At 39.7% G+C, this 17,316-nt stretch overlaps 1 protein-coding gene across 2 annotated transcripts; it reads right to left on the reverse strand.

The window, feature by feature from the left end:
- Positions 1–719: 719 nt before the first annotated feature.
- On the reverse strand, positions 720–16,437 carry LOC131720909 (SH3 and cysteine-rich domain-containing protein 3-like). 2 transcript variants are annotated; one of them, XM_059013348.1, is made up of 13 exons: positions 16,198–16,437; positions 13,952–14,015; positions 8,566–8,667; positions 7,233–7,392; positions 6,889–6,986; positions 6,388–6,469; positions 5,754–5,851; positions 5,356–5,422; positions 4,975–5,024; positions 4,335–4,429; positions 3,713–3,764; positions 2,272–2,409; positions 720–1,028 (listed from the first exon to the last, which is right to left on the reverse strand). In XM_059013348.1, the coding sequence occupies exons 2-13, from the start codon at positions 14,012–14,014 to the stop codon at positions 930–932; spliced, it is 1,104 nt and encodes a 367-aa protein (XP_058869331.1). In that variant the 5' UTR covers position 14,015; positions 16,198–16,437; the 3' UTR covers positions 720–929. The 2 variants fall into 2 exon arrangements, with proteins under 2 accessions (XP_058869331.1, XP_058869332.1); XM_059013349.1 differs by lacking the exon at positions 8,566–8,667 and having other exon boundaries at positions 16,198–16,436.
- Between the last annotated feature and the right edge of the window lie 879 nt (positions 16,438–17,316).

The raw sequence follows: 17,316 nt of genomic DNA on the forward strand, positions 1-17,316 counted from the left end.
GTGAAAAGAAGCAGTCGGCTGACGGCACACGCTTGGGAAGACAGCTTGTGTTCGTCCTCGCCGCTCCTGAGTCAGCGCGGGGCTGGTAACGGTGAGCTGAGTGTAAAAAAAAATACAATTGTGTATTTCAAATTGGGAGAAAAACGGGGTAAAATCACATCAGCATTAGACCCATACTTCCCTCTCAACTACAGAGCTTGCTCTTTAATTGCTAAGACGTTTGTCTTTGACGTTTTTAATTTGCGCCTTCAATTCAACCCAATAGGCTAGGATGCCAACTTATTAAAAAAAATTATGGTACATTACGTCAACATCTATCATAATAAAAAATATTTGCCTCTGTGTCCCATGGCCAACATCCTTACATTACATCAGCTATTCCCCTAATAGCCTAATTATCCATGCAATAAACAAGGAGGCAACCTGACACCCCCGGCCTCAGCATGGACCTTGAATAGCTTGGCCTCCTGTGGCCCACAAGCCCCTATTTGGTTTGAACCCACAGGCCAAGACAGCGTCCTCTCTCCTCCCTCGACACTAACTGCAACACAGACAGACAGAGACACCTTAACACCCACTCAAGCTAAACTGTAGGGTTGAAATAATGGAGCTGGCCAGACTTAGCCGTACGCACCAAAGACAAAACGGCATTCTTATTTAAAATAAAATAAAAATAAAAAAAGAGAAATGCTTTAATTATAAAGAACCGGCAATTGAAATCTGTTTTTGCTGTGTTTTTTATTTGATTTTTTTAAAATAATAAAATCATTTGAAAAAGGAAATGTGCTTCACAAAGAGGCTGTTTAGCCAGAGCTCAAATGTTTGTTTTCCACGTGCATGCGTGTACGTGGGTTTGGGTTCACGTCAGACCTGGTGTTGTCGGTGCACGCCTGTCCGAGCTGTTGTGTTCTGGTTCCAGTGGACCCCCCTCAGATTTCTTGCAGCAGATCAGCAGGGAAGAAGCCCAGTTTCCTTCCAGTGCTCACCTTCATGTACCCGTTAAGCTCCTCGCCTTTCTTGACCACAATCTTTGGGGAATGAAACGCCGTGAGAGTGGGGCTGTGGGGGCAACTGGACCTCACACGCATTTTCAAAAACCCCACTAGGGTTGCAACCTGTCCCTGTTTTCCCTGGATTGTCATGTCCCGGGATTTCAATATGCCTTCACAGGACATTAAATGCCCGTGCCTTAAATTGAGCACAAGTTAAATCAGTATACAATATTACTGCAATAGACACACAATATGAATTGGTTGTCGATACTGTAGTAGTATTATCAATGTTTCCTATTGGATGAATGTAGGATTTCTGAAGAGAGTTTAAACTCCTGGTTTTTTTGTACCTCCGGGAGGTGGCAATGTTAAGAAAAAACACCATTTACAATTCTCTAACAAATATGGTAACTTGAAGACAACTTACAAGACCCTAAATAAAAATGTCTGAGTTGTTTATTTGTGGTCTGGTGTGGTTTCCTTTCAGAAAAAAATGGAGCTTTGAGATTTAATAGTTTTATCATTTAATAGCTGTTATTTAAAAGCACACATGTATTTGAAATTGTTATTGTACATTAAAAAAATCCATGAACACAATAATAATAATAATAATAATAATAATAATAATAATAATAATAATAATAATAATAATAATAATAATTGTAAGTGCAGTACGGCAAGTAATAAAGTGACCCATTGTGATTGTACAGTTGGTTCAAACAATTTAACATGATTGTAAATAAATATAAAACTATAAAGAGAATCCAAAAATAAAAAATAAGGGTTGTTGTTTGGATGATGATGATAATGATGAATAACATCATTAATAAAACAAACTTAAATGAGATGGAGGCAGTAACTGTATCAATTAAATATGCAATTACAACCAAGATTAACTGAGATACATATTTTGAATCTCAAGCTTAATTTCGATTCATTTTTTATTTATTTTTTTAAATCGCTTGACAGTCCTAGTACTTTCACATAATTACAATGTTATTATGCATCGTTATAATGTAGTTAGCATACAAATCTTTTTGCATGGTATATATGTAAGTACACAATTGCATCAGAAAAGGGTTAGGGTTAGAGTTAGGGATAGGTTTAGGTTCAGAAAAATGTACACATTAACTACATTGTAACTATGCATAATAACATTGTAATTATGTGTAAGTCCACCTGTATTTACTAAGTAACTACTATGTAAATACACAGTGATTAGAGACACTTCATGTACAGTGTTGCCAGTGACGTCGTGCTGGGTTAATGTTCGTTTTACCTGGTCTTTCTTCAGTGTGATCTGAGCCAGCTCTCGATTCCCCACGAACGACCGGGTCACTTTGTAGACACGCTCGCTCGCTTTCACTCGGATGATATAGTTTGCCGGGAGGTAACCAGACTTCTCACCAATCTTACCCTGCAGCCGGCAAGCAAGGGGAATAAAACAAGCAAAAAGATACGCTCGCGTCAAATATTCAAACAAACATTGTTCACAGATGCCAATATTATTGATTCCAGTAATTTGTAAACCTGCCAAAATAGATAGGGTCTATTTTAATGTCCTTGACCACTGGGGTGGTTTATTGACCTGCTTATTAACATGAACACATACAACAACAAATACTGTATGGGTAAACAAAGGTTAAACATATATTGTGAACACACTTGAGAACACTGTGCCCAAGCTCAGCTGCAAGGTGGGATGATGTTTTCCAACTCAGGACACAGAGGAACAAGGAATTGATCAAGTGGGGTACAATGTACCCTGTGTAGAAGAGATGTATGCTCTGTGTCCGGAACAACATTGTGACTCCATGAGTTAGGAAAACAGACTGTCAGCAGAGTTCACAAAGCTCAGCTTCGTACACACACATTTAGGTAAGATATGTAAGACAGGCACTCATTAGTGCGAACGAGAAAAGCTACCTGAATCCTCTGCTGACAGACCATCTCTGTACCTGAGCTTTCTCCCAGGTAACTGATCGTTATCTATAGATTTCTGTTTATAACCAGGTGCCACACTGTTGTGTCTAACAATACATGTTTAAGATATAGATGCGTAACCTTTGACTATTGGAATCAATAAATGGAAACTTGCTATCACAGCAATCGGTATTGTGTGCGATCATTTGCAGACATCAAATTAATTAGTTTCCTTACAATATTGTAAAACGATGCCCGTGGAAAATCAGATTTATACATTTTAGAGTGATATTAAGATCAGCCTCTTTTCAGATTTAGATGAATATATTCTCAAATATATAACTTTAACATTCATACGTATATAAATCTAAACCCACAATCCAATCCTTCAGTGATGATAATCATTACATAAGAGTACGATAAAAAAAGTCACTGCAGGCAGCCGGCAGCTATATATATCATAGATCTATTTTTGTAACTCATATGAATATATATGTATTAACCCCAGTGCAAAGTTGGACACCGAAGCCCACTACATCACCTGGAAGTTATAATTTAAGTGTTTTCAATTTCTTGTAAGTTCTGTAACAATTTTCCTTTAAAAAAAAAAATAAAAAAATTTAAATAAAAGTACTGCACACAAATGCTTTTTGGCTATTCCTGTCCTTTGAATTATGGCGAGTTGCAGGGAATAGTATTTTCTCCGGAGACATTTATCTACAGCAGTGCAACGTATCAAGCAGCTAATGCAGAATTTATGAAAATAAATTTCAAACACAAGTTCTTGAGAATCCTACCCTCCACCATTCCTCATTGGAATCATCAATCACTGTAATTCTGTCCCCTGCGCTGCAAAAAAAGAAATAGATTTATTTAGTATTTTTGTTTTTGTTTGTTTTTTTTCACACTCCCCTGATTTCTGTAACACTATATTATTGCAGGCTCTGTTGTAATGCATACTGGTGCACGTTTCTTTTTAAAACGAACAAAAAAAATACATCCATCCATAAGGTCTGAAATGTGCAGTTTTGAAAGAAACACATGTTATATTAAGTCTTTTTATTTCCATTTCCAACTGTCTCCACCCCTTCAATGGCTCCTTTCCTGTTATTAACCAACCAGCTGCTTCCCTTATTGACTGACATGCTTTGACCAGAAGACACTGCTGAGGTAAAATGAGTAGGAAGTGCAAGTGTAGCCGATTCCTTGAAAGTAAGGCAAAGAAACTGAGAAATTTCTTTAGTCAAGTGGAGACCATTGATTTGTTGCCTGTTGTAACTACAAATGAACTATAGAGAGACAAATATGTGTTTTGTAATTGAGAAATCTTGAATACAGTAGGTGTCAGTTTTAGGACACTGTATCCCCAGTCATGGTAATCCTAGGAGGTCGTGCTCAGAATAGACGGTCACCACTTACTGGAAGTCCAAGTCATCTTTCTCCAGAGCCTTGAATCGATAGAGAGCCAGGTAATAGTGAGACTGCGTGAACGCACCAGGTTGAGGTTTCTTGTGCTGAGAAAACAGAACAAAAAGTCCTTTCAATAACCTCACAGTGCTGTGTTGGTTGTATTGGAAGTTTAATAGTATTTGATAAATGATTCACAGACAACACTATATATGAGTTGCTACCTGGTACAGGGATGGAAGTAAGACTTCCATTGCATAGCAGTTTGATCAATTGCTGGTTTTATTATGAGTTTAACAAGACACACCTGAGCTTGTTATCTATGCACTGTGGCTAATCAAGCTCATATTGCAACCTGTAATGGGTGAAACTGCTATGCAATAGGACTTTTATTTTCATCCCTGTGTTGCCTAATTGCTTAATTGTCAAAACTAACTCCAATGGTCTAGCTGCAATTTGAAAATGTAACCTACAGCAAAGGTACCAGGAATCAGCCGTTTGTGTTTTGGGGACCAGCAATAATGCTAACAAATCTTCTAAGAGGTAAGAAAATTAATTTGAAGGCTTTGGCACTAGCACTCCTTTAAATGAACATCATCATCGTCATTATTATTATTATTATTATTATTATTATTATTATTATTAATATTACCTTGTCATCCGTTGGTGCTTTATCTCCTTTTTTGTCTGCCTCAGGGTTACCTGCGAGAAAATTAACACAGTTCATATCTTCGTGAGATGTATAGGAAAATATGAACATTGTGCTGGCTCACTAACTATCTATTGTTTATACCTAGTGACCATTTTAACATGTCTAACATTAATCTCATCTTATGAGACTTGGAATCAATACATGGAATACTGTTTATGTTCAATCACGAGTCAATCTCGTATTAATTATACTTTATTAATTAATCAATATTATAAACGCAAGAAACTAAAAAATCAGCAGGCTTACAGATGCTTGCAACCTAAATAACATATTCAAAAAGGACCATCAGGATCAGCTGCTGTCCCTTTAGCAGGCCCTCACCTCCTTCTGCCTTCCCTTCCTCAGGCTTGGGTGCTGCCTCTTCCTCCTCCATCATCGCCATCATCATCTACAGAGCAGAGGAAAGGAAACTCACTGCAGCGCCAGCAAACAAATCCGTGTAAACTCCTTAAATAACAAGTCAAGCAATATGACTAAACGTGTCCGGATTCTCCATGCGAAGCTCTGCAATTGAATTCAAGGTTGTAATCGTCACATACTTTTAATTCAGGGTTTAGGATGGATTGTCAAAATAAGACAAAAGAGACTCTTACCAGCGTGGCCTGTTAGGGTTTGTATTTTTGTTTTCGCTGAGTAGTAACTGTATTGCAAAGGGTGCCAGTTAGTTCCACTGGTCGGACAGTCACAGAGGCTTCTCTCAGTGGACGTTACCTACTTACATTTTTCTTGTCGTCTGAATCTTTTTTCCTTTCCTTGTTCGCCATTATGACTCCCACTCTCAGGGTCTCAAAGACCGGGTCTGACCTGTTAGACTGAGCTGAAGACAGACAGGCAAGTTGACATTAATGCAAATTGCAGGTGATGCCTTTTAATATCACTGCAAATGGACTGAGCAAAAATACTTTAAAGTCAGAGATGCGCTTGAGTGCAGTATTGTTATTCTATGATGCACATGTATTATAACACCGCAATTGCTTCTGTTGTTTTGATTTGTTGTGAATACATAATCAAACCACTGTAACTGAAAAATCTTGGAAAATTGTCACTATAGGCAAATTAGTCTAATGTAATTGATGACTTTAATAGGCCACACATGCAATTCATTTAAAATAGTAAGAGAAAATGAACACATAGCCACACCTGACAAAATGCAGAAGACTTTTTAGAAGTTGTTTAAGACGTCTAATTAAAGCACAAAGTGGTCTAACATTTTCACACATGGAGTGCCTATTGCTTCTCTGTCACTGATTACTGACCAAAGTAGTTAGTCCAAGTCTGCAAAAATGTGCAATAATACTCTGTGCAGGCTTGTCAGTGCGCCGCCTCTAGTCTGGCTCAGCAGTTCGTACTCACAGAAAGGCAGCAGCTCTGTGACACAGGCGTTCTGTTGGTTGCTGTACAGGGGGGAGCTGTAGGCTCGTCGGAAACCAGGAGGCTGAGGACACACAACGAGGGGCTGCTTTAGGACCCAGTTCACACCAAACACAGCAGAGATCTGCACTGTGCTCACAAGGAAAGTGTGGCGAGCTAGATTTCTGTTTTATAAAACTGAGGAGACCACCTCCCTCACCCCCCCTAAGAGAAAGGGTGCTCCCTCCAGTCTAGGGCAGGTTTGAGGCATGGAGACTGAACTGCTCCCTCACCCCCCTAAGAGAAAGGGTGCTCCCTCCAGTCCAGGGCAGGCTTGAGGCGTGGAGACTGAACTGCTCCCTCACCCCCCTAAGAGAAAGGGTGCTCCCTCCAGTCCAGGGTAGGCTTGAGGCATGGAGACTGAACTGCTCCCTCACCCCCTAAGAGAACTGGTGCACTCAACAGAAACTTGCCCCAATAGAAAATAAAGACATGGATACTTACAATCTTACCAAAGCACTCCTGCATCTCCACGAATGACTGGCAGTGATGGTGAATATTTGTTTTGCAGTTTTTGCATCGCAGACCAAACTTGTTATTTACTGCAAACGACATATAACAAAGGCAGAGTGTTACCATTAACCCGTCCCCCTGCAACACTACCCTTTTAAAATTGTACCCGAGTAAAGCATAGCAAAGTGTATAAAACATAGTGAAAGCATGGTACAGAACAGGGTAAGCCATGGTAAGCAAATGCTAAATCACTGTGCAAATTTACCGTGGTAAACTTTTACAATGGCAGTGCCTCCAGTTACTGTACTTTTAAAAGTCTGTCAGCAGTCACTTACACACAATCATTCTGGCACACACGTCACAGAACTTGGGTTTCTTTAAGTAATGATCCTTGAATTTGTGAGGTTTGTTGTTGACTGGTTTGACTGGCTCAGCAGGGGGTTGGTCATCCTCCTCGTCCTCATCTTCATACTCCTCCTCATACACGAAGAAGACCTGCGGGGGGAGAGAGCGGGCAGAGTGAGAGTGAGGGGTCGGGACTGGGGACAGGGGTGAGGGGACAGACTTGACCTGAAGACATATACTGAAACGCAAACCAAAACACCTCATTGATTCTCAACTAAAACTATCCAGTCTTTTGTGTGTTAGCGAATGCATATCCACGGTACAGCAATGTGAAATTCTATAAAAAAGTATGAAAAGATATAACTTACCTTATACTTCCTGTCACTGTATACCGAACTGACACCCTTTATAATAAAGTCACCATTGGAAAAAGAACCATTTCTTTCAAATACAGTAGCTTGATTTTTCATTATTTTTAATTCCCCAAAAATATTTAGGGAATACATAAAATCACATAAATCCTGATAATACATTTTAAAATAATTTTTAATTAGTCCACTGTTTGTGTTCCAGAACCCAGAATTAAGAGAGTAGTACAACTACATCTGTAGCATTAATGCTCTTTAAACTACAAGACCAATGCATAGGTAGATGAATGGAGTGTTATATTTCTATGGATGATGATGATGATGAGGGATGAATGTCAGTAACCTTACATCGAGTCAATCTAGTAGCCACTGTTAGTCAGGAGTTTATTAAGAACACGGGTGAAAAACTAAAAATTCTCTTCAGTATGTTCAGCATTATAATAAATATGAAAAGATGATATAGTTTAAAAGATGGGTCTCGCATTACAAAGTGGGAAAAATGAGCCATTCATTAACGTGTTGATTTCAAAACAAGGCTGTCCTTCCTTCACCTGTACAATCGAGTCCAAACGTTTCCGTTTACAGCCTCGGCACGCCAGGAAATACGCCGGCGCCCCGGCTGAGAAGAAAATCCACTTCCGATCGGCTTTTAAAACACTCAATCCGGAAGTTAATTGCCGTTGACTGGTACTCAATTGTAAAGGTGAGGGAAGGACAGCTTTTCTTGTTTTAAAAATCAGCACATTAATGAATGGATTTATTTAATACCTGCTGATACATACTTCTTAAAGGCAATTACGAGCACAAGAACAAGTATCAGCACACCCCTACTCTTATACCATACAAGACAGGATCAACTGCACTGTAAGTAAGTACTTGGAATCAGCCCTCCCATGTCCTCAATGAGCCACCGTAGTTGTTTTACTGGACGCTATGTGTGCGGCTCCAGGCTTACCGGCCCTGTGTTGACTACCTCGCCGTTAGGCTGCTGCCCGGCCTCTGTCTCCACAGCATTCTGCTTTTTGTTCCTCTGAAATAACTTCTTAAGCTTCTGTAACTGAAAACAGTGAAGAGTGCCGGCCGTCAGTGATCAGAGAAGCCAGCGCGCTGTGTTAGTCACACCGCAAGTCAGGGAGGGCGTTAGGCAGGTTTTCAGTGAGCGAGGGAGGAGTAGAGACTAGTAACACTTCAACAGAAATCCAAATTAAAAAGTGTTTCCCAACAGGGTTGGTTAACGGAAACAAGAGAGGCTCTCGAGCTGCACAGAAAGAAGTGGCTTGATGTGGAGAAACGCTGGCTTAAAGTTCAGAAATATTAGCTTGTTACCTGGTAAAGGCACGACCATACTGGCTGTGCAAAGTTTCCAATCTTCACTGGGGGCTAAGGAGGCAAAATTGGCAGGGCTTTTCTCCTCAGCATATTACAGCAGACTCTACTGGTCAGACACCCGCTGAGCTTAACACCTGCATGACTGGCCTTCGTCAATACAGAAGTCATTTTGAATACCTTAGTGTTTTAGTGCGATTAAGTTTAATTTAAGGGCCTCTTTAAAAATCACGTTTTGATATTTCGAGTGCATTAATAATGAACCGCTGTGTTGTCAGCGCGGTTTTACGGTTTGTCTCAAAGGAGTTCAACCTGTAGAAGCTCTACTGAGGATCTGTGAATAAAATATCTGTAATCAAGATCAGATAGCTGGAAGGGGTGGTTTAACCCTTATCAGTAATATTATGGTAAATCGATTACTGCGTCAATCCTACTCTGTTATATCCTAGACACACAACCAACCTCCCCCTTGTTAGTGTGGATCTCCACAGAAGGAATCTGAGCTGCATTCGAGTCACATAAAAACAAACTAACCACTGCCAGATGTGGGTACAACAGTGTACCTCAGAATATAAAGTGATCCGTATTTACAAAGCGTTTCCATGGTTTGTCAAATGATAAAACAAAACTACTAATGCTACAGAACTAGCAAAAACAACCAAAGAGCATGTCAGAGCTTTTAAATGAACCAAGTTAGGTCATTTGAACTTTGTTTTGTTTTCGTTTTAGATGGTGTTAAAGCACAGTGACAAAAAGCTTGGTGATGTCAAGTCTTTACTCAGAACAGATATTTTTATAACACAGTCTGAACTGAAGAAGCCGGATGGTTTTTAATAAAACATGTACAGCTATGGCAAAAGTTTTGCATCACCTAGAATTTCAGGATTGAGACAAATACAAAAAAAAACAACTATATGAACATAATCTTTTATTCAACATCATGTAATCAAAGAAACTATAAAATGATATTGCAAAAGTCTACCAGAAGCCATATCAGCAGTACAGTATTTCATGTTAGATTTCGAAAAATGTCATATTTTTCAATTTGTGTCTTTTCCATATATGGAAAACTACACAGCGGTATGTAATTCAGTATGCTAACGTAACATTAATTCAGCAGGTTTCAGTCAACTTTATGAAACAAAATGTGTTAATTCTATAGGGGGATGCAAAACTGTTGACCACAGCTGTATAATCTACCAGAGAGGATAGATCAAATCTGCACAGAATGCTTAGTTTGAGATTTGCTCTGTGGAAAATCACACACCCTTTAACAAGCGAGAGACCCTTTCAGGTTAACTCTACCCTTAAAGGCTGCAGTCCCTGTAAGACACAAAGGGCCAAATTCTATAATAAAGTCGCCAAACTTACCTGTGTAATTCTTTTCATGGCAGTATCCTTAGTGTGTTAAAACCAGGGGCCCAGGAGTCCTAACAAGCACCTAAATCCTTATATTGGGCCTCAGTTCCTACTTTGGTTAAATTGCAAGATTAGTGTCCTTGTGCAAGGATTTTATCCTCTATCTCATATAAGAAACAAAGCACCTTTAATTGGGGCAGCTCATTCCGTTTATATTAATTGTCGTCCCCCCCCCCCACCCCCAGATTATTGGCATTGGATCTGCCGCGTGTATGAGAAATCTACTGGGGATTAAGACAATCTTAAAATAGACATCAAAGGGATTTTAAAATGCCAGACTCAACCAATGGAAACAGTTTGACATTGTTCCTAAATATATCGAGAGTTAGCCATAATATACAGAATGAGAGTTTCAGGATCAGTATATAGTGCCTTCGCATTTCAATGAGCAACTGAGGTCAGATAGGACGGTAAGGAATATAGGTAGATTTAAAAGAAGGTGTTTTTTTTTCTTAATTATGCAAAGTTGGCTTTAAAGCAGAATTTAAAAAGGAGTAAAATTGCCTAAAAAAAAGATGAAGTTACATTTCTGCAAACTAAAAGGTGAAACAACTTTCACGGTACATACTTCATTTTTGTCCATCACTTTCCCCCTTTTGAAATAATTTTTGACAACAATTAATCTGATCTAAATTATTAAAATGACATTTCAAATCAATAAAAGAAGTGATCATGACAAACTTCAGTTTTTTTACAATCACACAAACAGTGATCTTACCTATACCCCTTACAACGACTGCTTCGGGTCTGCAGGTTTTAATGTCAATTTGCAGGTCTGACCTGCGAGATGTGGGTCCCTTGGGGGGGTCTGTAGTTATCATTCCGAATTGTTAAATGACTAATCACCTGCGATAAGGTGCTTTCACTGAGTTCAGGAGCTGCTCATCTATTCCAGCTGCCTGTCTCAGACATACAGCACTTCTATAAAAAGACACCCAATGTGTTGGAACAGGCTGCAGCCTGACTCAATGCACTGAAATATTTTATTGACAGAAGGTGCTAATGGGTATAAGCAAAGGAAAGCAGCTGTGCCATACCCTGCGGTTGGAAACATGGTTGCATAAAGTCCCTGGCGTCTTCAGAATGGAAACACGCTGTTAAAATAAATAAATTTCTATTTAGCAGACGCCTTTATCCAAGGCGACTTACAGAGACTAGGGTGTGTGAACTATGCACCAGCTGCAGAGTCACTTACAATTATGTCTCACCCGAAAGACAGAGCACAAGGAGGTTAAGTGACTTGCTCAGGGTCACACAATGAGTCAGTGGCTGAGGTGGGATTTGAACCGAGGACCTCCTGGTTACAAGACCTTTTCTTTAACCACTGGACCACACAGCCTCATAAGTGACCTGGAGGCCTTCTGTACACATCTTTAGCTGATGGTTTGAAATCTATCGTATTTAGAGGTACAATTAAAACCTGGTTAATATCTCCCTCTGCTTATTATCACTGCATTAAAACTATCCAGAATGCCAGCACCTAATCGGAGTTAATGGAGGAGAAGTGATAATATCACTTTGGGCATGGTCACACACTGGTCAATATCAATCATATCAATGATTTCCACCCCATTTAATTTCACTTTGGGATATTATAAAATAAGATTGGAAAGTTTACATGTTTACATGAAAAGTTCCCAAATAAAGTATGGAAGCCCAATATAGCGGATTTACTGCTATCTTGTATGTTGTAAGTGCTCAGTGGCTGACTAATCAAGTTGAGTGTGCCTTTCTCACACATCATACAAAGAGTGCAAGCACATTCTCAACTTGACTTGCACGTCATAAGTCATTAAATATAAATAAAAATCTGTTTATATAGAACAGGTTATGGTTGTAATGTTAACACTATGAGCATGAGATCTACACTCTCAGTGAAATTGTAAGTGTAGTTGCTGCCAATAGCTTCCAATGGAAATGTGACTTCTAATGTTTAAATAACGTGTTGTACTTGATCACAATGGTAGATTGTAGATTGCAGAAGAAATCTAATGCGATACCTAATAACATATTCCAAGTGCCACAGGAAGACAGTCCTATTTGTTGTACCGCTTCCTCGGTTTCAATGCTTTTTGCCAGGCTGTTGATGAACGTCTGATGAAGTCGACATTCTTATTATCTCTGTTTTTGATCAGTCCTTTGAAGTGTTGTTATAAAGGGGCGGGCTGTATTTGATTGGCAGTCTGATGCTAATTTTGGAATGCTAGTAATTCCAGACTTTCCCGGATGGAATAGCTGGGGGTATTGTGCTCAGAATGGGAAGGCACAGTTGCTCTAAGGGGTGGCAGGGGAGGGGGGGGGGGGGGGGGGGGGGGGGGGGGATCGGTCGAGTGAAGTGACACAACAGCTGCAACAAGACGCATCAACTATGGTGAATAAAAAACATTAGAACATAAAGTTTACAAACGAGAGGAGGCCCCATTCGGCCCATCTTGCTCGTTTGGTTGTTAGTAGCTTATTGATCCCAGAATCTCATCAAGCAACTTCTTGAAGGATCCCAGGGTGTCAGCTTCAACAACATTACTGGGCAGACTCCCACAATTCTCTGTGTAAAAAAGTGCCTCCTATTTTCTGTTCTGAATGCCCCTTTACCTAATCTCCATTTGTGACCCTTGGTTCTTGTTTATTTTTTCAGGTTGAAAAAGTCCCTTGGGTCAACATTGTCGATGCCTTTTAAAATTTTGAAAGTTTGAATCAGATCGCCGCGTCTTCTTTGTTCAGGACTGAACAGATTCAATTCTTTTAGCCTGTCTGCATATGACATGCCTTTTAAACCCGGAATAATTCTGGTCGCTCTTCTTTGCACTCTTTCTAGATAGCAATATCCTTTTTTGTAGCGAGGTGACCAGAACTGAACACAATATGCTAGATGGGGTCTTACTAATGCATATTATGATGCTATACATTTAGTGACATTTGATTAGAAAGTTAGAAACTGTGTGTTTGAGACCTCAGCTCATTCATTCAGTATCATGATTCATTAAAGAGTTAGTTGCTTTCAAATTAAATTCGTTATGATGTTTGCAGTCAGCAGTTTTACATTTTTTGATATCTGTGTTTAGTTGCTTTGGCAATAAGGTCAAAATTGTTCATTAGTATTATTTGCCTGCCAAAGACATAGGTAACGTTGTCTGAATCAGATGAAGTGTCTGTATTACATCTACAGCAGAAAAGAAGAACTAAACATAGACTTATGAGTGAATGCAATATACAGAATTGTAATAAGAACCGCTATGAAGGAACACATGATGAAAAGTTAAGGGGACGGTTTAAAAAATATATAAAAATGAAATTGGTGTGGATTATAAGCCAAGCGATTTTATATTTCGTAACCCTAGCCTTACACCCTATTTATACTGTTATGGTCGTCACATTGTGTGTGTGCGTCAGTGTCTGTGTCTGTGTGTGTGTGCCAGTATTTGTTTAGAGGCACGTTTGACCCAGCTGTTGAAATCTAAAAGGGTGGTAGAGGTGAGAAATGCCTGTGCCATCGAGAGTCAGGTTTGGTTACAGGCATGCCTTTGGCAAGGGCTCCAGTCCACACGGAACAGCTCTCCTGTCAGAGAGGGGTGCAGAGTGGCCCCCGAACCACTTACTGTCGTGTCGTTGGTTTCTCCAGGGGGAGGGGCATGAGGGTCCAGCGGCTCTTTCTCCATCATTCTGAAAATAAACAAATTGGATTTTACCCCAAGAGACGGGGGAATGTACAGTAGAAGACATTTAAGAGAACGTTACAGAAACCAGATAGCGTTGGCATGCCAGTTTGTTTACATCACCCAAGGTCATTTTAGCTACAGGAAGTGACATAATAAGCTTCCTTTTGTCCACTCTGGGAACTGAACAGTGAGTCTGCTACTACTTGCTGCAGTAGGGGGTTATGAATGCCATACGTACACTCATCTACTTTAGTTAACAATGGAGTTTCCCCTTTGTTTACAGGTTGTTGCTTACGTATGCTACGAACAGTTTATATTGTAAGGCGAAAATGGCGATAAGTCAACATATTGGATTTAAAAAAAAAAAAAAAAAAAGGTATATATTATTATTTTTCTTAGCAGACACCCTTATCCAGGGCGACTTACAATTGTTACAAGATATCACACTATTTTTACATACAATTACATTATTTTTTACACATTATTTTTATATACAATTACCCATTTATACTGTTGGGCTTTTACTGGAGCAATCTAGATAAAGTACCTTGCTCAAGGGTACAGCAGCAGTGTCCCCCATCTGGGATTGAACCCACGACCCTCCGGTCAAGAGTCCAGAGCCCTAACCACTACTCCACACTGCTGCCCTATATAAATGATGGACATTGACAAAATGTTTTTGGTTTCTTTTTAATCACTCGATCATTCATCCTTGACCATGACACGCTTGAGTGACTATGACTGAAGCATATGCACTTAATCACCTAATTAGTGAGACAGTTGATTGGACGCTGTATATGGAGTGATTTCAGCTGCTAAATTGCAAGCCTGAATAAAAGCAAAAAAGCAAAATCAGATAAAAAACAATATGCCACGTCTGTCAAGAGAGCAGCGCCTTCGTGTAATCGGCATGTTGGAAGCTGGACTAGGGCAGCGTACTGTGGCTCGCCGTCTTGGGTGCTCACAGCCAGCAATTTCAAACCTGGCGAGACGGTATAACCAGACACTCTGTCAATGACAGGCCACGAACTGGGAGACCAAGAGTCACAACACCTGCCCAAGATCGACATTTTGCAGCATCTTCGTGATGTCAATTGTTAATCAACACAATATAAAGTCACTGCACCTGTTCTAAAACAGAGTTTGTCATTTTTTGATCACATCTAATGAATTGTATCCAAATATAAGTGAGAAGTTTCTTTTGATACTTAGTATATTACAGAACACCTGTCTGGCATGTAATTTTCCTAGCAAATGAATCAGTCATGCGAGGGACATCGCGATATTCGCTATTTGAATATTCCAGCAAACGCGACTTAAAATGTTGGTTTGTGTTCTCTGATATAACTGAATTTCTGAACGACTGCCTCAAAAAGATATACCATACAAAGGAAACCAATGCTTAAATGAATAATCAGCCCATTCTACTGTACAGAAATGTGTTTCTCTCCTTCCTTTAATAGGTCTTTTGATGGGGTTGCAGGTTTTTTCATCGAAGATTTCACTATAATATGGTAGAAATTTAAATTTCCCCCACCCCAGCTAGATCAAAATCACAAAATATTTATTTTTTGTTCGTCCCAGTAATACTAGATCCTATTAATAAAAAAGGGTGTACAGAATATTGCCTTTTTTCTTTTTATTATTGTTATCTTGTCTTGATCCTGATGATGTGGGGTCAGTTTGAACAGAACTGCTCACCTGTTGGCTATTGATTTTGCCAATCTCTTGATTTATAGGTTGGTTTACATTCAAGAGAAGTGCCTGGACTCCCACACCCAGCACCAGCTATTTTGGGCTGCACAGTAACCCGAGCTGGGTATGGCTATAACTGGAACTGGAACGTTACTAGTCCAGGATCTCGGAGATTCAATTACACCCATAATGCTTAAGAAATTGCTTGAATGTCATTCCAAACCTATAGTTTAATATCAAGCCATTAACAATTTAAAGCGCTGACTTCCACGCAATTAATTGAAACAGGGCTTTGGTTATTAAGTGTAATCACTTACCCAAGAAATAAAAAAGAGAGAGTGCAATCTTTTTTTTTTTTTTCAGGTTGTGGGTTCTTTTCCCCCAGTTTAAGTTTACCCCCCCCCCCCCCCACCCCCAAAAGTGATGTAACTGATTACAACAAAGCAAATCAAAAGTTTGTTTTTGCTCCGTAAGAAACAGAAGTCACTAACCTTTGATATCCGCGTTGGTCCTTCAGGTTGAGTTCTGTGTAAGATTTCCAAAGGTTTTAAAAGTTGCTTTTTTTTTACACCACACCCAAAACAGGAGGTGTACACCCAGGCTACGTATTTTATATATTTTTCTGTTCAAAGCCTCCGAAAGCTTGTCAGCTTGGTTGTCGTGGGTGTCTGTGTGCTCAAGAAGACAGTTGCATGTGTGAGATTGAGTTGGTGTGTGCAGGGGTAAAAACAGCCGACACAGACGCACAGATTGAGGGGCTGACACAAGGAAATTGGACACCCATGCCATCAGACTCTGGCCTTGCCCGAGTGACAATAATAAAAGCACTGGCTCCTATGCTGCTCTTTGTGAATGGGGTTTGATTATTCCACATGCTTGCCTGTCGACACCTGATGGCAGAGATGTATGGATTCTGATTTTAGGCTTGCTGAAGCCTGATTTACAGCTCCAAATTCAAAATCAGGGTTAAAACACCTAGTCAAAAAAATTGGTTTTTAAACTGACTGATCCCTTTCATTAATGCCATGTACCCATTATAAAAAAAAATCAAGGACACTTTCTAAAAAACATTATCAGAATATAATAGAACAGGACCTGGTTTCATACAGTTTCCACCTAATATGTGTGTATGAGCAAAATGCAAGCCAAATTAAAACCTGGAAGTCAGAACACCAACAGATCATCAATGCTGAATTCGGTGGCACTGGATACAATGTGCAGTCTGGTTCAATAATCACGGGGAGATGCTGGGGATAAGTAGCAAAGGCAGACCACAGGAAAGAAGGTATGGCTGGCACTTTACTGTATACACAGACATATATCTGAAGCAGATGCTTGATGTAACCGTGCCAGGTGTCATGCACATACCTGAACCCACCTCAAATCTTGATTTGTTACGGACATGAGTAGGTATCAGTAAATCAAGTTTCTTCCACTGGTATTGACTTAAGAACTGTTTGAAAATCAGACTTTCCATTTCCATCAGCAGCAGATTGAGATCAAATCGATTTCAATTGGGACTCTGTCAGTCAGTACCAGTTAGGATTGCAGGCTAGCAGAACTCTCAAGCCAGACTGCTAGTGAAAGTTATTTAACTAGCATCCAATTTC

Source organism: Acipenser ruthenus, chromosome 45, assembly GCF_902713425.1.
Source record: "Acipenser ruthenus chromosome 45, fAciRut3.2 maternal haplotype, whole genome shotgun sequence".
Lineage (NCBI taxonomy): Eukaryota > Metazoa > Chordata > Actinopteri > Acipenseriformes > Acipenseridae > Acipenser > Acipenser ruthenus.